Below are 21,646 nucleotides of genomic sequence, written 5' to 3' on the forward strand. Positions count from 1 at the left end.
CTTTCCTTTGACTTCACCCCCAATTGGCAAGCCCTAGCCAGATGTCCCAGCTGGCTGCACATCCAGCACTACCAACCAAATGCCAGTGGCTGTGTGGCAGTGGGAATAGTCTACTTACAGATCAATTCATCTGTTTTACCCACGCAGGCAACAATGACACATATGACTCCTCCATAGCTGTAACTGCAGAACTGGCAGTATCCGTGCATGGTGAAGTTGCTGACACTACTATTTCTCTCTAGAGCCTTCTCTAGGTCCTCTTGCAAGTCGTGTGGGTAGGCCAGCTCTGTGTGGGCATGTAACTCAGTTGAAAACAGAGCCATGATGAAATGGTCTTGGGCTAACTTGCTCTGCACAAAAGGTGGCATGTGAGCATAAGCTCATCTAGCTAAAGTTTCAATATCATAAGCAAGGGCTCTTAATGGCTCCCCTGCTCATCTTGAGTGGTTACACGACTAAGACTGGAGAAGCCTGAGCCGGTAATACCACCCGAAACTCCTCCAGAGCATCCCAAATAAAGCACTGTAATCAGACCTCTCACTAGGGTCAAGCAAGAGCAGGCAAGCTGATTCATGATCAGTTAAACAGTTGGTCTGACTCTCCGTTGGCAGTGGCACACTTGAAGATGCACGCTTAGTGTCATCCTCTTCAATTTTCACACAGAGTGCTCCATCTCTCTTCTCAGAACCATTAGCTTAGCTGCTAGCGGACGACTCATCAGAATAGCACCCGTTAAGGTGAAACATTTATTTCCTGACACCAGTTGTAGCATTTACCACTACGAAGGAAGACACAACTTATACACAAGTTGTTGTACTCTATTAATGAGCTGTTCATCAGCTAGGTTTAAACAAGACCATGGGCTAACCCTGCCTTCAGAATAAGAGTCCTTAAAGTAAAACCCAATAAATAAATGCTGCAGAATTATTACCAGAAAATTAACATGCACACATTATTGAACATGCATGTACCTCTCTGCCACAAATAGATTTAAAAAATTCATTTTGGGCCAAATTCTTGTCTCGTCTGTTGAAACACAATGTCTAGTATCAGGCAATGTATTTGTAACAATTTTGGAAAACAACTTTCTGTGAGGTAGCTCTTAGAGGCACTTCCGACATCTGGTTCCTATCACCACTGCTGTGAATGATTCTGACTCTATAAGCTTCACTAGAACAGAGCACACATCCCAATGGTTTATTTAAAAAAAAACAGCGGAATAGCCATTCACACTGCTATAACTGTAAAACAGTTTCCTAAAATGTAAAGATGTACACTAGGTCCTAAAGCACAATTCTGAATGATCAAGAAGCAGCTTAAGTTAAGGACAAAGATAATCATAAAACTAGGGCAGCATATTCAGGACGTTTTTCAAATTTAAATGCAAATTTGAAAATGCTAATTAAATAGTGTATTTACAGTTGTGTGCATTACTTAAGATATAATCCACATTCAAATGCAAAATGTGTATTTGCATTTGCACTAATGATGGCTGTAAATATTTAATATGGAAAAGCTAAGTCCATTTGACATTTCATTTTCATTGTTATAATGGTCTGATTGACATTTTAATTTGGAATAACAATCGCCCATTTAAAATTACATTATTTCATCTTCGCACCTCAGCTCTGCCAAAATTAAAATGTATTTGCAACGCTGTTTGCAATCGCATTTTCACTGTCAGCCAGGCACTCCTGTCAATCAAACGCTGGGGTAGGATATCGGGAGTTTTTAGTGCGGGCGTTTTTAACTTCCTCTTAAAACACGTCCCGCACTAAACCCCGCCCACCGTGTTTGATAGACAGGAAGCCTCGTTTGACAGTGATAATGCAATTGCAAACATGACTGCAAACACGTTTTCATGTTGGCATTGCTGAAACGCGACGATGAGGCAATGCAATTGTAAATCAAAGATTTTTATTCCGTTTTTAATATGTACATTTACCTTTAAAACAATTAAACTGAAATGCACTTTGCTTTTCCATATTAACTTTTTCCATCCAATATACCCAGAAATGCAAATGCAAATACACATTTTGCATTCGAATTTGAAGTATGTCTTTCATAATACACACTCACATGGGAAACACAATTGTAAATACACAATTTAATGAGCATTTTTAAATTTGCATTTGAATTTGTAAAAACCTCAGAACATGCTGCCATGCACTGTAGTAATTTTATTTAAATTAATTGTTACAGACAGTGGGAACGGGGTGATACGCTGGAAAACATTCTGTAAAACTACTCAAATTAAGGCCGGCCAACTCCAAAACACACGGTGGCAGTGGTTCCAGCATATCCATATTCTGAGTTACCTTGTTGTTGATGATCTTGTGCAGTGAATTGAAATTTGGACAAAACGTCCTTTCAGATATGTCAACAAATATCGCTGAAGTTGCGAGTTTTTGTCTTGGTGACACGGTTCAAGCCTGAGACTCCTTCCTATGAAAGAATTTCACTAGATGTTTTAACGAAGACGCCGTTTGGCAGTTGCACCGCGCTTGTTTCCGAACTCCTGCGCGTCTTTGTGCGGTAACGTTTAGCTCGCTGGCTGAAGCGGTTAGCATGCAGTGAAGCGCTGCGCTGACCAAGCCGTTAGCTACGGGCCTCCGAGGAGGGGAATTCACAGGTGGCGTAAAGGAAGAAGGATGTCAAGCGGTCGGCAGCAGCACCAGAGCGGCGGCGGAGCGGGATCTGTGCCCGGTACGAGCTCCGGGAGCACGGCCGGATCTAACAGCGCGAACATCGGGAGCAGCAACACTACGACAAATGGAAGTAACACGGGCAGCGGCGTTTCTTCCCGGACGCTGGGCTCAGGAACTGAGATGCAGCTTACGAGCACACAGAGCGGCAGACCCGGCTCATCTGGTGGGAGTTACAGCAGGAAAAGACCTCTGTACAATGGTCTTATCAATCCATATGAAGATAAAAGCAACGATTTTGTTTGGTAAGTAGGTTAGCCAGCTTGTTTTGTTGTGCAAGTTCGTAGAGGGCCGAGAGCCCCGCAGTAGTAGTAGCCTGTTAGCTAGCATAAGTAGGTAGTAGCAGCTAACTGTAGCTAGCTAGCTAACGTAACTGCGATTCACTGCTGCTTATTTTCTTCCTGTCTCAGTAAGACAGTTGGGGTTGCCTTGCCCGGACTGTGCATTTAGTTTTTTGTTTCATACTTGGGTTTATAATCCCTGTGCTTATTTAGTTAACATTGTTAAAACACAGCACAGGCTAGCGTTAGTTGGAAACTATCAAGCTAGCTAGCTAACTGGGGTTTTGGTTGATTCCTGTTACATTAGCTAGCTAGCTTGCTAGGTTAACTTAGCTAAGCCATTGATTACATTATTTCTAACTTTACTGCGTTTCGGTCAACTCCTGTGACATTAGCAAGCTGGTTTAAGTGCCAGATTGTCTATCGAAGCGTAGTCAGTGTTGCTAGCTATATAGTTGGTTGAGACTAACAATTTGACAAACGTTTCCATTCCCCGTACAGCGATTTGGTTAATGCAATAGCGCTAGCTTAAGTGCTCTTTCCACCTGCATCGCGCTGGTGTACATTTTAGGGTGGTAGTCAGAAGCTTTAAATATTTGCGTAAAAACAGTGAGTTGAGTAGCTACATAGTTAAATCATAAATTATTGATTTCTGTGCTGTAGTACAAGGTAATTTATAGATGACAGTATATAATGCAGTCAGATGCCACAGTGTGATGTGGGAATCCTATAAGACCTTTGTAATGCAGTAGGTCCTAGTAAACGCAAAAATAGCCTGTAGAATACAATGCTAGAGGAATAATCAAACCTACTGTTGTTCCATGATAATACTTTATTTTGAAATGGCCATTACGCCTCATTTTATGGCTTGTTGCACTAAAACGGGGAGAAAAGTCGCGGCCGGGACATTTTTATTTATTTTATTGTTGGTAGACAATGACATTCAAAAGTAGTTGTCATTTGCAGATCTGTGGAGAAAAGCATATGTTTGATAATCGTTTCGTTCTTTATTTTTCCAGCCCCATATGTTTTGAAATGATAGAGGAAGCTCATATGACAAAGTGTGGCCACAGTTTCTGGTGAGACTTGTTTCACTTTTCATCCTTTTAAATGAATCCTTTCTGTGAAGTTCATTCTTGCAATTTGTCTTCAGTTATAAATGTATAAGACAGAGTTTGGAAGACAGCAACAGATGCCCGAAATGTAATTACATCATTGATAATGTGGATCAGCTCTACCCCAACTTCTTAGGTGAGTGCACCATAGATTAAGTAGGGATTACTTTATCCATTAAGGTTGGACTGCAGTACGTTGTGAGATGTATTCTCTCTATGCTGTAAGCAGCGCAATGAAGCTAAATGTATTCCATAGTTTGTTTTGCTCTGTTGCAGTGAACGAGCTAATTCTCAAGCAAAAACAGAGATCTGAGGAGAAGCGGCTAAAACGGGACCACCCTGTAAGTGTGCAGCTCTAGTGCTTGGACTGATGTTATGAATGCCTTTTCAGAAACCACACTGTTGTATGTTACAAACACATGTATTGATTATATACATAGTGATTCATAGTAAGGATTGACCTAACCGAAGAAAAATGTTGAAAACTGAAAGAAGCATTGATACCCAAAACTTGGTGCAGTGTCTTGTTGTGGGTAACATGCTGCTCTGTATTTGATGTTTTGTGTTTATAGAATGGAACCAAATGGCAGTTTTTCCAAGATGTTCTTGGCACAGACCAGGAGAATCTGGATTTAGCAAATGTCAACTACATGTTGGAGCTTTTGGTGCAGAAAAAGAAGCAGCTTGAAGCGGTCAGTGCATCTTTTTTTTAATTTGCTTAATTTAAGTGAGCTGTGATGCTTCTCCCCAAATACAACCAATGTTCTTGTTTCCACAGGAATCACAAGCAGCTCAGCGTCAGATCTTAATGGAGTTCTTGAAAGAAGCTAGAAGGAATAAAAGAGAGGTTGTGCATGTTAACCTACCATACATCCATTAAGTTGTTAAGCTTGGTATATATAGAGAAGCTAAATAGACCAGCAGCTAATCAACTATGAAATTATTCTGTTCTTGCACAGCAACTGGAGCAGTTACAAAAAGAACTCAATTTTTTGGAAGAGGACATAAAGCGTGTTGAGGTAAACTGTCTATACAGTTAATCCAATCCCCTGAGATGCGTGTATATGTATATATTAATTATCAGTGGCTAGGACCACCACAGGACTATCACAGAGCAGGTACATTTGGTTGGTGGATCATTCTGCAGTGACACTGATGTGGTGGTGGCATGTTATTGTGTGTTGCACTGGTACTAGTGGATCTCTGCTGGAGTATTTAAACATTGTGTTCACTTACTGTCCATTCTTATAGACGCACCTACCTTGTTGGTCCACCTTGTAGGTGTAAGTCAGAGACAGTAGTAGCTCATCTGTTGCTGCACAGTTTGTGTAAGTCATCCTCTAGTCCTTCATCGGTGGTCACAGGATGCTGTTGGTTAGATATTTTTGATTGGTGGACTGTTTCTCAGTCTAGTAGTGATACTGAGGTGTTTAAAAACCCCAGGTGCACTTCTGACTGATCCACTTGTACCAGCGCAACACACATTAACACGCCACCACCAGGTCAGTGTCACTGCAGTGCTGAGAAAGATCCATAACCCATATAATACCTGCTCTGGTGTGGTCCTTTGGGAGTCCTGACCATTGAATAACAGGGTAAAATGGAGCTAACAAAGTGCAAATAAGAGCAATAACTGCAGTAAATTTAGAACTGAACAATATATAGACAAACCAGTGGTCTGTACATGAATTTCTTGAGTGATTTGCCTCATACATGCACCCCGTACAGTCATGCTACATCTCCGAGTGTCAGGCTCTGCTGGAGTTCGGTAAAAGTTACAGTCATTCCTGCTGTCATTAGAAGCGGTTGCAGATTTTTCAGCTTGGTTGAACCAAAAGGTTGCGAGCTCACACTGCTGCGTAATACAGCTGACTGACAAAGGTGGACCGCAGGCCTGGCTAGTGGGCTAAAGGCTAAACCATGACCAAAGGGTGTCATTACCCAAGGGGACCCACAGTATGCTTCACTTAACTTTTGCTCTTTCAATAACAACATGGACTAACATTAACACAGGCTGTAACTGACTGCACAGTGGGATTGTGATTTTAGTGATTTCTGAAAGAAGCCTGGTTTTTTGGACGTTGAGGAAAGGGGATCCCGTTAACGTGTTTTACACTGTTTTTATGTTGAGTTATCTGGTGTGTTTGTGACATACTGGTGAAAATACCTAAGGAAGAATTTTAAGTGGTATATCATTCACTACTGTTGCCTTTCCATGAAATACTGGTGTTACAGATTTTGCCATGAGCAAACAGACACCACTGTTCCAGTTCCATCTACTGGCAAGCATGCACGGGTCACTCAGTAGTGCACATGCGCATCAAATTTCTTTGTGGTATCTGTCATAGGTATCTATATCCTCATCAACAACACTGCATTTAAGTATTGGCGTGTATTGATGCAACCCAAATTTTGTGTAGTATTTCATTGTTGTGGTCGTTTGGTAATCAGCAGACCCTGATCAATGTATTAACAATTACTTTGTGAGCTCATAGCCAAATTTCTGCTGTCTTTAGGAAATGAGTGGCATGTACTCACCAGTGAGTGACATGGATCCCAGTTTGGACAGCACTGTTCCCCAGTTTGGGGAAGCTCCCTCTCCTGCACACAGGTATGACTGGATGAAATGAACAATATGCTCAAACTTTCTATACCAGTACTGTCACTTCAGAGAGAAAGTATACCTTCCATGCTGAAGCTTTCCCTTTAGTCTATGTAAAGAACTCAAACTTGTATGATTTTCAGAGCTCACTGTGGACTGTTTGTGTCATGGAATGCAACTTTGTGAGTTTGTATAGGCCTGTTACAATTATTTCGTAACAGTTATTTGAGTTGACTGATAGTATTTCCACATTTTTAGCTTTCACAAGCATATGTGAGAAACAGAATGTGAATTCTCTGCTTTTTCATTAGTTGGGTTGAGCAAATAAAATGTAAAAAAAAAAGAAAAAACACATTTATTGAAACTCATCATTGGTATTATGAAATTGTAAAAGTTTCATCTTCTGAACGTGCTGCGGTGCACAATTTACACTCAAGTTGTCAGTTCAAAGCTTCTAAGTATCGACAGCTAGTAAGCAGGCCACTTTTATCTGCAATTTTTTAATTTGATGGTTGTCAACTAAAGTTTCATGATTATGTTTAGAAACTTCAAAATGTGTTTAAATATTACTGTGACAGCTGTAATGTTCTTGTGTAGTTATCAGTTGATCAGTATGACAATTCCTGTCATAGTGATTAGAATTCTGTATTTCAGATTTGTGTTCAGAAATTTTGTATGGTGGAGAGGAAATTCAAGTATCATTTTATGTTCCATTTGTTATACTGTTCTAATTTAAAGTTCTCTCTCTGACACTAGCATCATAGAACCCACAGAATATATCCAACCTCCTCAGTTTGGTGGAAGTTCACAGGTAAATTCCACTTCAGTGAGCACTCTTGATTCTTCAGTATTTCATGTTTCACAAAAAAGCTATATAAGAGATCCTGAAACCATTGTCCATTAAATTTGTTCGTAAGGGTAAAAGACAGACATGGTACAACAGTACTTTGGCTTCACGACGGAAGAGACTAACAGCGCACTTTGAGGATTTGGAGCAGTGCTACTTCTCCAACCGGATGTCACGAATCACAGGTGAGTACTGATATGTGTTCCTTAAAGCAACAGTTTGGCAAAAAGATTATAAATTTACAAAAATTTACCCTTAGCTCTACTGTTTATCTACTGCAGTGATAGCCTCTCTGTGCAACGGCATCTTTTCCCCATATTGAACAAGTAAATACTCCATTGTAAATAAGCGTTTCTTAAGCCTTATTCAGACGGGATTAGTTTTCCATGGGGAGGTGGGGTAATGAAAGTATACCTCAGGACATCTGTAATGTTTATGAGCGCACAGTATAAATTTGCACAGTATAAATGACAGAAATGGGAGTGTTAACTGGATTTATGTGCAGCCTTTACTCCAGAAAAGAGTAGAAAAGAAGTTAAAACATTTAATTTATGAATTTATAATTGTGAATGCAGTGCGTCATTAGCATCACCATTAGCCTGGGAATTTGCAGCAAACAGTCAACTTCAGCACATAAAATTAAACTTTTTTCAATCGCTGAGAAATAATTACATTACCCCACCGCCTAATGTAAAACTAATCCTGTCTGAAAAAGGGCTATACAGTGATATTAGAAAACTTGAGCATCTGTGATGCCAGGCGAACCAATTTGGCGGGGGGTGGGGAAAGTCATGATCACACATCATCACATTAGCTACTGCAGAGAATGCAGTTAATGAATTCTGACAAAATCTGCTTAGTTCCATGTCTGCCTTGGAACTAACTGTGTACAGCTTGGTGAGTTGCTGGATTATTTGCATGTTAGTGCCCCATTTTATTGTAAAGTCAACTGAAGAAGTAAATGCACCCCATGAAATGTTTATATCTTTTTTTGACATATGTGGACATATCAGTATTTCATCTACAGTTAAACAGTATATATAGACAAGCGTTGTTATAAGACACAAAAAAAATGGATATTTGACTTTGCAGTAATTTTTTAAAATATTTACTGAGTGTGTTTATTAAGCACTATTTATGATTTATGTCAACGTTTTTATGATGAGTGTTAAGGTTCAGGCTTTTGTTAATATCGTGACTCCCAATTTCAGGAGGATTAGGGGAAAAATCTAGGATTGCTGCACAAAAACGATTTTGCATGTAATGCAAGTAATCTTCATATTTTTATCCAACATGGCTAAAGTACATTGAGGTCTTATTGGTGTGCATAAGCCAAATAACCTGGGCAAAGAAAGATTTTTAACTGTATGATGCATGGTTCAGGAGTTGTGAGGTAAAATGCTGTTCCATACCTGAAATTTGCTGTTTTTCAGCCATGTCTTTTCATGATAGTCAAAATGAGACAAATTTGGCACTTGGGGACCTAATAATTATCACACTACATAAATTTTTGATCATTGTGCAGGAGTTAATTTTTTTTTTTTTTATTGATTCATGGTGCTTACAATTATGTTCATGAATGTGTGCATATAATGAAGCAGAATTTAAATATCTGTGACTATAGTGTAGCATTGCTGCATTGCTGACTTTAATGTTGTGGAATATTTGATATCCTTCTGTAGATGACAGCAGGACTGTTAACCAACTGGACGATTTCATGGAATGTCTGTCCAAATTCACACGTTACAACTCTGTGCGACCTCTAGCTACTCTCTCCTACGCGAGTGACCTCTACAATGGCTCCAGTATTGTTTCTAGGTAATTATTTTTTATATGTTCTTCTTGTGCAGTGCCATTAGGGCTCCATTAGGGCTCCAATAGGCTCACCAGCAGGGGGTGCTCTGGCATAGCGGCAAAGATGCTGAAATCCTAATGTACGGTCTGTCGGGGAATGATCTATTCCACCGTAATGCCAGAGTTCTGGACTTTGTGGTCTCAATGGATCTCATTAACTACAAGGTATCAACGTTTTTTCTTGATATAGTTTGTCTGTTGAGCAGTTCAATTTGAGCTCCAAGTCTTTGGAGGCCTGCTTACTCATTGCTTTAAAATTTTGTCTGGTTTGATGCTTTGGTTTTATCGTTTCCTGCAACTGTGGTTTGCTCTTGATTCTAATAGCTTGCGGTAAGAGGTTGTGGAGCTGATTCTAACTCTGATGGGTGTGATGGAGTGCTTACAGGAGATGGTAATGTGTGGAGGGCAGACTAGAGGAGAACTCAATGTTCTTGACACTTGTTCTGTTTTCCCCCCCTTCTCCCCTATGCAGCATTGAGTTTGACCGTGACTGTGATTACTTTGCCATCGCCGGTGTCACCAAGAAAATTAAAGTGTTTGAGTACGGGACGGTGATTCAGGACGCTGTGGACATTCATTATCCTGTCAACGAGATGACGTGCAACTCCAAAATTAGGTGCAAAAACCACTCCCAGTTCAGAGGAAGATGCTTGTCTTACAATATACAGTATGCCATGAATATAATGGGTTCCCTCTCTCACTGTCGCTCTCTTACTTTTTCTCTATCTCTCTCTCTCTCTTTTCTTTCCTCAGCTGTATCAGCTGGAGTAGCTATCATAAAAACCTGCTTGCAAGCAGTGACTACGAGGGAACAGTTATCCTTTGGGATGGGTTCACAGGACAGAGGTCAAAAGTTTATCAGGTATATTGTCAACAAAAATTAAATGTCTGTCACAGTTTCAGGTAGTCTTTTTTTGATGAGATTGATTCCTTGATCATTCAGTATTTTCCATCATCTAATGCAGGACTTGGTCCTGGAGCATCCCTGCCTTGCGTTTACAACACACTTATCCTAATACATCCTTCAACTCAGGAAGGGCCTATTAATAAGCTGTTTAGTTGAATCTGTATTAGAGCAGGGAAAATGCCAAAATGTGCAGGTCAACGGTGCTGAAATTAAAGACTTGTGGTACTGTTATAGTACTGTTCATATAAGCAGTGGTTTCTTGATTCTTCCTTGTTCTAAAGTGTAATTGCCTTGCTGTTTGTAATGCACTTAATTTACATTTATGTGGGAATTCTCCTAGGAGCATGAGAAGAGATGTTGGAGTGTTGATTTCAACCTGATGGATCCCAAACTCTTGGCTTCAGGCTCAGATGATGCAAAAGGTACATGAAAGGAATAACCTATTATGCCTGCAAAATTTGCTACAGTATTTTGCCCTAAACCAGAAAAGGGATAGAGAGAGACCTGCTGTTCTACTGCTATCACATGATTGAGAGTAAATCACATTTTCCTCCCCTCCCCCACACAGTCAAGTTGTGGTCTACTAACTTAGACAACTCAGTTGCCAGCATTGAAGCGAAGGCCAATGTGTGCTGTGTCAAGTTCAGCCCGACGTCTAGGTATCACCTTGCCTTTGGGTGTGCAGGTAATGTATATTTAATCACAAACATTCTGTACATCTCATAAACATCTGCATGTGCTACAGTTCCTTTGTGGAATACAGTAGAGTGGAATCTATTCTGAATTACAAGGTTGTAGAAAAGAACGAGCTTTACTGACACGACTGAAGCACAGCAGCATACTGCTTCTAATTAGTAGAGTTATCTCAGCAAGGCAGAGCTGGCTGTGAACTGTTCTAGCCAGATATGCTTTGGTGAAGATGTGTTTAGCCATTGCCGAGGTATGAAAATTCTATTCAGCTACCCAGTGAAAAAGAAGGACTGATGCCAACCGTTTGAATTAGTAGGTCGAGGCTTTTGGCCTATCTTATGTAGATTTACCCATATCAGAATTTCCAAATACTAATTTCTCAGAACTGTGCATGTTTCATCCTCTTTTAGACCACTGTGTTCATTACTATGACCTGAGGAACACTAAACAGCCCATCATGGTCTTCAAAGGTCACCGGAAGGCAGTGTCCTATGCCAAGTTTGTCAATGGAGAAGAAATTGTATCTGCGTATGTATATGTATTTTTTAAACTTACTTATGCTATATGGAGTTATTTCAAATACCTTGGTTTTAAGCAAGCTGTATGTGCCAGCATTTGGAGAGTTGTAGAAAGATGCCTGTAATTTTGGGTGTTGATGAAATAGCTCTGTGTTCCCACAGCTCCACAGACAGCCAGCTGAAACTTTGGAATGTGAACAAGCCACACTGCCTGCGCTCTTTCAAAGGCCACATCAATGAGAAGAACTTTGTGGGCCTAGCCTCCAATGGAGACTATGTAGCATGTGGTGAGTATGACCACACAGAGCTGTAGCATTGCCCTCTCGACACTCAGAAGTATTTTCCTTTTTAATTTGTAAAAAGAGTTGAGAAGCATTTCTTTGGTGACGATGTTGCTTGAAATTGGAAGAAATGTTTACGGAAATTTGTTTAATCTTGTTCACTAGGATTGATACTACTAGATAATAGGATAATGGGTTTTATATAATTTAAAATTAAAATACATAAATGTATGTCATAAATAAAAGTAAATTAAGTTTAAGCTAGAGTTACTAGTTTTACCTAGTGTTATTTTGTCCTAGTGCAATTAACTAGAATAATCTAGTATTATTCTGTCATTAGGCCTTGGATTTAGGGCGAAGTGATTTAGATATTGGCAATAATTGACAAGTGTTTTGGAACATGACTGGGGATTTACTTCCATTTATTTACAAGAGAATTAGTGAGGTCAGGCACTGATGTTCATCCCAAAGGTGTTAATTGTGGTTGAGGTCAGAGCTCTGTGCAGCCAGTCAAGTTCATCCACACCAAACTTGATGCGACTTCACAATAAAAACATATACAGTTCTCTGGGGCAACTCTAGTGGGGCAGAAATGTGACAAGCTGTCTTGTTGGCAAGTTGGCATACTATGACTGTTGTATGGGTTCTACTTCCAGTGTTTGCAAAGAGTGTCTGAAATAGCCAAACCCAGTAATTAAGAAGGGTATCCAAACACTTTTTTTTATTATTATTTATTTATTTATTTATTTATTTTTAAATAATGTTTTTTAATGTTCTACGTAATGCTGTCTCTGTCCTGCTGACAGGAAGTGAAAACAACTCCCTGTACCTGTACTACAAGGGGCTCTCCAAAACGCTTTTGACTTTCAAGTTCGACACCGTGAAGAGTGTTCTGGACAAGGACAAGAAGGAAGACGACACTAATGAGTTTGTCAGTGCCGTGTGCTGGCGTGCGCTGCCAGATGGGGTGAGACTGAATCTAGATTTCTTGTCACTCACATTTCATGGTCTGAGACAAGAAAACACAAGAAACAACTGTGACACAACAATAACATTTTACTTTATTAGTACGTCAGAGGTAGGACAGTAGAATGTTGGGACGCTGACGTTGATCGGTTTAACTGGATTTTCAGAAAGGCATGCTTTTTAAAATGCAGGCTTCTTTCTCTTGGCTGGGATATAGCCTGTTTTGGCAAAGGAAGCTCCTATTGAGTGGGTCAGCTCCTTCCCAGTTGCTATTCTACCTCATTCAGCACTGTATACATAACTAAAGAATCTTTTTTGCTCTGCACAGAGGAGAGGGAGATAGAGAGTGTAAAGGGCAAAGAAGGTCAGGTATGTTGCATATCAATAGAGGTTGTAACAGTTCATGCTGTTGTTGCTGGTGGCTCCAAAGAGATGCAGTATAACATCCGTGATGCTGCAGAGAAAATGTGGGCAGCTTTCACAATCCTGGGCTGATTTTACAGGTGCTGTGTTGGCTTCTGGGAAATTTAAGGATTGCAAATGAGAGACAAATTGACTGAAAACTAAATACACATCACTGAAATAATTTTGTTGTTGCAATATTTGCGCTTAGTTGACTCTTATTTATATGTTGTTTTATAGCTTGTAATTGACATTGTGCATTAAACTTTGATCAACACATTTGCAACACTGCATGCCTTTTGCATCTGTCAGTGCCTGCATGCTGAACTATCATAGTCAAGGGGAATAAATCAGGACAAAAGTTTGGGTCACTTGCAGTTCAGACCAAAAAAAAGTGTCCATCTGTCTCATTTAGGCAGACATATGTATTAAACAAGATAAGGTCTAATGAAAGATGAATAAAAACGTGCCACAGAACTGCAGACTTTGTTTAAACTTACATTCTCACATTACGTGACTGAACTAGACAGTAAATAATTTGTTAAAATAGACATTAGGGATCAGGATACCTTGAATATCAGTTCAGTTTATGTGTTAATTATTTCTTTAAAGGTATAATGATTGAGGCCTCTTGATCACCTATAAATGTATTGCTATATAATGCATGAAATTTATGTGAAGTGAGCAGATCAGTGGACTGATGTTAAGTCTTGTTTTACTGTATCAAGTCACTGTATTATACTACCACTGCTTACAAAGTCAGCTCTATAGCTGTTGTCTACTCATCCAGGTGGTGCTTGTAGCAAATAAATAGAAATGCCTGGTGCTACTCAAAACAAGCATTAAACATCTGGAAATCAGTGGTTACTGGATTAAAATTTATCAAATTGTTTGGATGATGGCTAGTTCTCTCTCAGTGATGGCAATGTTTTCCATTAAAATTCACCTTGAAAAAGTTAAAGTGCTTTTAATTGCGTCAGTGAATCCTCCTTTAGTAGCCATTTGCAGCCTGTTGCATCACTAACTATAAGTAAAGCCTGAATTAGCCAACTTATTCAGCAAAGTAACAGAACATATGATATTCTGGTTTATGGTGTCAATCCATCTTATGGTACCACACCAAAACAAAACCAAAGTGAGCCCTTTCAACATTACTAATATAACCTTTTTTTTAATAACAAATTAAACTTGTTTTAAAAGTATTAAAACACAATATTTACAAAAATGACTAAATACAACAATTTGGTATTTTTCTACATGTGCATGTTGAATTCAGCATGAAAAGGAGGTTGTCCAGAAGTTTAGAATCTAATTGTTATCTTCTTACTAATTTTTTATTGTTTGGGGATAATAGCACCTTTGATCATTATAAGTATTGGGAATGATGGACATACAATATATTATACTTGGATGTTCCTTGAACAATAAGTGCTTTGAACCTGGAGCATCTTTGCAGTGAATTGCCAAGCCTTTTAATTAGCCAGCTGCATAGGGGTTTGTGGCATCAGTCTCTTTAAACCTCTGAAATATATACAAAATATGAGTATAATCACATGTATATTATGGAATATATGACATACTTGCTTAGCCTTTCAAGAACTTTTCATCTCTATAGTAAAATACTGGCCAGAAATGTATATACTGAGTCCATAAACCTTCGTTACAATGTATTTATGCAGTACATGCATACTTCAACTTTGTTATAACTCATATTGCAATAGTTTTGCATTTTGCAGAGTAACCTTTATGATTCTACAGCTAAAATTATATGCACATGGAAGATTGTCCTTGGAAAACGTGATTTGGGCTTTTCTTTATCTTTGTTTCTGATACATTTTCATCTCTTCAATCACAAGCATTTTCTGGACTGGGGATTGTTGCTAAATTGTTGTTTTTGCTCTTTATAATTTCGCTGTGACTGTTATGATTGGTTTGACCTGAACAGTACAAACTTAAAATTAATTTAATTTTAATTTTACCTGAACATTGTGTTCCCTTAACTTAGCAGTGGATTCAATAAGATAAAAATTTTGTCTTCCTTGTCCTGGTACTTTTGGATGACGTATAAATAATATGTTATTTTTCCCTCTGAGTTGTTATTCTGGGCCATTATGGAAGACCTTTTAAACCCCTGATGATATGCCACTAGCATTTTTCCTCACAAAAACAGTGGCGATAATTATGTGCAAAACCAGCCTGCTTACTCAGCTGAATTTCTGCCTGGTGTCTTAGTCTTGCTCAATTAATTCCCTTTCTCAGCCTTACATAAATTACTCTGACCAAAAAAAAAAAAGTCAATGCCCCTTTGTTTATGTAAATGCCTGTGAAATGTAGCATCCTTAACTGTCCTTTAAGCAAGAACATAATGAAGGATAAATAGAGATATGAGAAGGGACTAGCCAGAAATAATTTGGAACCCAAGCACCAAAGACATTTTGACATTCATTTGTATTGTAAAGGATATTAATAAACAAGTAATTTTTATCTCAGCTGTAGGAAGGTAAGAAAAGCCAGGCCTGGTTTGAAAAAAAACCTTGCAGTATAAACATTGTTGTAAGATGGTAACACTCCATGCACTACTTTATTCACACTGATGTTTTTGGTAAACTGTGTCCAGAAAATAGAACAAATGAAAAATAGTAATTTAGTGCAAACAAAACTGGTAGAATTGCTTATCATTGTTGAAACTTTGAAAATATGTACTTTTAAACATGCTGAGATTGTTTTAACATTTTCCAACTAATCCCTCTCTTCTGATGACGTTCATGCTTTTCTCTCAATTCTCAGGAGTCAAATGTGCTAATTGCAGCCAACAGTCAAGGAACAATCAAGGTATATTGTTACCCTAAACTTACTTTTCTTTTAAAAGCGTCCCTTTTTTCTCTCTGGTACATTTCCTCTGTATTCTCAATGGACAGTGTTTCAGTGTTTTATAACCCTGGTAGTTATATAAAAGAGAACAGTTTGTTATAAGATGGCTATGTTATTGCTCCAGCATGTCTGGAAGTGTCCACGTATTGAATCTTTACTGAGCAGTACTTACATCAGATGCTTTAGAGTGACCTGACATCTAGCACTGTGTTCTGATGCAAGTGTTTCTTCCTCTTCCTCAAGGTACTCGAGTTGGTTTGAAGGTCTGCTGGAATCAATCATCGGACCCTTTATTGAACCATTGCTCGGCTTTTCTCCTCTGAAAAGGAATAAACGAGCACTAAAGCTTGGGCTGAATTGAAGCGAACATTTCCAGCGAGACGTGTCTGAGCACAATGGACAGTAGTGAAATCTCTTGATTTTAATCGAACCTGAACTTTGCGAAAAGACTTGCCCATCCTGTGCTCCAGTAACAGCATTTTTTGAGAAAAGCGATCAGATGAGGACGATTTCTGGGCTGAGTAGGGGAGGAAGTAGCAGATGCTTCTTTCAAAAGCCTCTTTTGAAGTGGTTGATTAAAGGCATTAATACAAAGATGCGTAGTACCTGAGAATCTCCCACACATCTAAACTTTCAGTTGAGGCAAATCTAACAGAAGTAGAGCTACATGAGTACAAAGCCAAAGCACAAGACCAGAACACAATGAAATGCTTTTTGTTGTATAAATTATCAGTCGTTGCGTCATTCTTTTGAGCCTATTGTATCCATATACTCTTCTCTTTTGATACACACAGTGTCTGTTTATCCATAAAATGCATGCTTCCATTTTGGCTTACGCCTGTGGACTACCCAAATGAATTACTGGACCTTCCTCAGTTTGTATGATGGTAAAGCTTACATCAAGGGACCTTTAGACATTGCTGCCCTCTGTGAATGGGACAGAATTACTTTCAAATGCTTTGAAAGTCATGCAGAAATGAACAGATGAAGTTCATTTAAAACTTAGCAGTTGCCATGACTCCCTTATTTTTTTCTACTTAGTGGTCATAGTTTGTCAGACGTAGAGAGAAATCGACTCGGTGGACTTCACAATGACACTATGTACACTATTGGGATTATTTAACAATCACCCATTACGTTGCTGCTCTTTATATCATCCAGTTCTTGTACAAGTATTATTTATTTTGTAATTTATAGAACCTTTGTGAACTTCATACCCATGATTAGCATTTAGTTTTTGGAGCTTACACCTTTGCTGCATCCCAGTAATTCTGTGTTTGTCTACCCATTCTCTAATTTTAACCTGTTCATTTGAATGAATAAATGATCATTTGTTAGATTTACCATTTATTGGTATTCCAGGTTTATTATTTTCTCTAGAAATGCATTTGTTCTCTGTTTGTTCAGCATTTCAGGTTTGTTATGGAGTCTTTCTTTTTGATAATCAGACAAATAGCACATTGCTAGATGTAGTATTGTCTAGCAAAGGAAATGAACTGTTGGGTATATTGCATTCAGATTTCTAGATAATGGACATATGTACACTGTCAATCAGCCATGTTACGGAGTAATAGCATTTGTTTGCTATGTGTGGTCATTACGCGGTTCGATGCGGTAATTGCCTATTACGCTGGCACAAAGGCGCATGGTTGCTCTTTTAGTCTCGTTCTCCTCTGAGAGCCTTTTGCTGATCTGGGCGCTAACAGCTTCCCTTTGTGTGGAAGCTTTCTCTTGTGAGGGCCCTCAGGTCTGAGGTGTCTCCTCAGGTTGCCTTGATGTAACAGTCTATGATGAACCCCCCCCCCCAGTGCCTCACAGTCAGACAGCATCATTAGAGCCCAGTGCAGAAAGAAAGAAAAAGGAAGTGAGGAGGAGCAACTCCCTGCTGCCAGTATTCTCAGAAACAAGTGGATTGGGCTTTGTGTGTCTGGCCATTGAAGTTTGTTTACAAGGTGTGTGAATCACTTTCATGTTCCATTTAAATGTTATCAGCATACTATTATGCTTCACACTATTCACACTATTAAACGTGGTGCATTTCTGTGAAACCAGCACTAAAGCTACTGAACTTAATTTTACATAGCCCTGAAAACCTTTACAATTTTTGAAAACATTTAAATGATTTTATGCAAATATATTGCTTGGCAGATGGTCTTATGCAGAGCCACAATGGTAGCTAAATGCAAGGCAAGTTTATTTGTACAGCACCTATCTTAGTGGCAATGGCATTCCTGCCCAGAAGGGGTATTCAAACTTTAATCTTCTGTGTGGTGCACTGTGACTATGCTATCTATAGCAAGCTCAACTAAAAATACATATTATGCTAAATTGTAAATTCAATTTCTAAAAAAATTTTCTAAAAATGAAATTTTTCTGTGTGTTGGCAAATAACAGATCACTCCTCAACATCTCATACTCCCTACTCATCACACAATTGCTAAGAGCCGAGGCCACTTAAGTGTCCTAATAAGCTTAGCGATAGAAATTCAAATCTATGCATCCTGGTTTGCTCTCGCTATGTTTATGGCAAATTAATAAAGAGGATGAGAAGAAAAATTCTTCTGCTCTATAACGCTGTGATTTAGGAATCTAAGAGCAACAAAGAACAGCCTCTGCATCTTAAAGCATCCAAGTCTATTGGTGATAAATGAGGGGCTTCGATGTGCACAGGTCAGGCTGCAGTCCTTCTACCCTTTTTCTTCTCCCAGGACAAAAGCCATTAGAGGCTCATGCCAGCCAAAGTCATGAATGCTAAACAATGCTCTAATTTAGGTGCAGTGTTCCATGAAGCTCCACACAACACAGTTCATAAATTACTGACATAAAAGTGCCTGACGGTCTGAAAGAAGGTTGATGGTATCTCATTCCATTACTAAGACTACAAGCAGCCAGAGACCACAGGCATGGGGAAACGGGGAAATGTCTGCACCACCTTTTTTGTCCTCACAGACCACAGTAGAGTTAATTCAAGTTTGTAATTCACTAGCTCACTAGCTCTTGACTGCATTATGAAAAAATGCCAGCTCAGCTGTTTACAGTGTGGTGTAACGAAATGTAACAGTGTAGACATTCCTGTGTTTCCGCCTGTGTACGCATCAACATGCTTAATGGATGCCTTCCTGCTGAAATGTGATGGGTAGCAACACAAATCTCAGTGATGTTCAGGCCTCAGATGGAAATCTAAAGCTCCAGAGGCTGACAGACAAATCCAAGTGAATCCTCTGGATGCTGTCTGAAAGCTGGGGCGGGGCTATGCAGTAAGGACATCCCTGTGAAGGTTTATTTTTATAGTGCTTTTTACCACAGGCGTTGTCACCAAGCAGCTTTACAGAAAAATCAGAGTGCAAGCCCACTTTACCATCAATTGGAAAAACTAATTATCAAAAGCTTGACTAAACAAGTGGGTTTAGGAAAGCTAAACGTTTACACGCAGGCTTCTTCTCAGCGATCAGAAGAAATCGGGCGTTCTCAGAGTTGTATGGCCACAAGCACGGCCTTCTTCTCAGTCCTATATGTGTAACCTTTTATCGGCATTTGTCTGTCTACGTTGATTTGATGTTGATTCAGAGGTTCTTGAAAAGCCTTGAAAAGGTGCTACTATGACACCCCACAATTTCCATTTGCCAGTTTACTTTTTTTCCTGGATGCACTAGAATTTTGGTAGCACGAATTGCAAATGCACTGTATACGCACATGGTTCAGATATAAGCTCAGACCTGTGCTTTGATCGGATACCACAAGTCTTCTTAAAACAGTGCATGTTTCAGCATTGTTAAATTATGTAAGAAATATATCTAACGCATTCTTTTGAGTCACTTCATTTGTAGTGTTTATTTATACCGATCAGGCATAACATTATTATCCTTGTCTCTATGCTCATTGTCAATTTTTTTAGCTCCACTTACTATATAGGTGCACTTCGTTGTTCTACAATTACAGGCTGTAGTCCATCTGTTTCTCTGCATACTTTATTAGCCCCGTTTTACCCTGTTCTTCAGTGGTCAGGACCCCTACAGAGCAGGTACTATTTGGGTGGTGGATCATTCTCAGCACTGCAGTAACACCACATGGTGGTGGTATGTTAGTGTGTGTTGTGCTGGTACGAGTGGATCAGACACAGCAGTGCTGCTGGAGTTTTTAAAAGTGTGTCCACTCACTGTCCACTCTATTAGACACTACTACCTTGTCAGTCCCCCTTGTAGATCAAGTCAGAGAGGATAGCTCATCTGCTGCTGCACAGTTTGTGTTGGTCATCCTCTAGTCCTTCACATGGTCACAGGTGGCTGGATATTTTTGGTTGGTGGACTATTCTCAGTCCAGCAATGACACTAAGGTGTTTAAAAACTCTTAACTCTCCTGGATTCAAATCAGCTGAAGTCATCATACTATGGAAATAATTACATCAGTAGTGGCATTTACAAATAAGTTGTAAAAGACTCATTAAGGTATTTACCTGATTTTTCCACAAAAGGCGTCATTTATTGCGTTGACCAGTTTTCTTTTACAGAGCAAGCTTGACAATTAGTGAGCATAGATTTAACAGTCAACAACTGCTAATGATAAATTACAAAGGAAACAATAAATAACACATAATACATAAATAATATAAAGGTACAGACTATTTTGATAAACTTTAAGAAACTTTTCTTGCGTGATCCAAGAGCTTGCCCAGGATACTCACAAAGCAGTGCTGAGATGCTGAAAAAACAGCACGTGTCCATATATTACTTACACACACACACACACACACACACACACACACACACAATTATTCGACTTAGTCGACTAAAATCGACGACCAAATTAGCTGGCAACTAATTTAATAGTCGATTAGTCGGTGACGTCATTACGCGTCTTTCTCGCGCTCACTAACGTTTTGACATAACAGTTTACTGGAGAATTCACAACAGCGCGATGGCAGCATCAAGAACAAAATCTGTAACATGTTCTGTTTCGAAATGCATTTTCATTGGAATCGATAATGGAGTTGGAACAGAGAAGCAAGTAACAATTATTCACAGTGACCCTGTTCACTTTCCAGATAACGTTTACAGTTTCAACACTGCATCGTCGTCTTAGCGTCGAGGCCACCGGTGCGTTCAATTTCGGCGAATACAGGAGAGCGCTTACGAACAGTTTTCTGCTCTCTGCAAACGTTTGGCTCCACTCGCTAACAGTTTATGGAGGTTGTTCTCCGTGAACACACAGGGTAGCTGGACAAAGGGTTACCGTTGAAATGAAGCATTTACACAAAATCGTTCAAATTTAACTGTTTGACAAGTTTGCTACAAACATTCTCCACTTTCCCATCCGCTCCATCAGAGCGCATCTTCTCTGCAGCGGGGAGTATCCGGTCTCAGAGGAGATCAGGCCTCTAACAGGAGCATGGAGAGATGCTGACTTTCTTCCATTTAAATAAAGACCTGTGACTGTAAAATTTAGTTTCAGCAGAGTGTAGACAGACAGCAGAATGCACAGAGCACAGACTGCACTGTTTAAATTTAGATTTTTTATTTACTTGATTAAAAGACTGATTTAGTTTTTTTTTATATTTTACTGCTGCTACTGTGCAAAACCTTGGTTATAAATTTTGACAGGAAAACATTT

General features: G+C 39.2%; 1 protein-coding gene across 1 annotated transcript; it reads left to right on the forward strand.

Moving 5' to 3' along the window:
* The first annotated feature begins 2,301 nt into the window (after positions 1–2,301).
* cop1 (COP1 E3 ubiquitin ligase) lies at positions 2,302–18,090 on the forward strand. Its single transcript, XM_036596517.1, has 20 exons — positions 2,302–2,950; positions 4,006–4,065; positions 4,140–4,237; positions 4,378–4,442; positions 4,674–4,793; positions 4,880–4,948; positions 5,061–5,120; positions 6,618–6,712; positions 7,460–7,514; positions 7,621–7,735; positions 9,233–9,368; positions 9,877–10,020; positions 10,158–10,266; positions 10,652–10,733; positions 10,880–10,996; positions 11,412–11,529; positions 11,682–11,806; positions 12,607–12,767; positions 15,956–16,000; positions 16,283–18,090. The coding sequence occupies exons 1-20, from the start codon at positions 2,652–2,654 to the stop codon at positions 16,298–16,300; spliced, it is 2,091 nt and encodes a 696-aa protein (XP_036452410.1). The 5' UTR covers positions 2,302–2,651; the 3' UTR covers positions 16,301–18,090.
* Positions 18,091–21,646: the final 3,556 nt, after the last annotated feature.

The sequence above is a fragment of the Colossoma macropomum genome, unplaced genomic scaffold (assembly GCF_904425465.1).
Source record: "Colossoma macropomum unplaced genomic scaffold, Colossoma_macropomum, whole genome shotgun sequence".
NCBI lineage: Eukaryota > Metazoa > Chordata > Actinopteri > Characiformes > Serrasalmidae > Colossoma > Colossoma macropomum.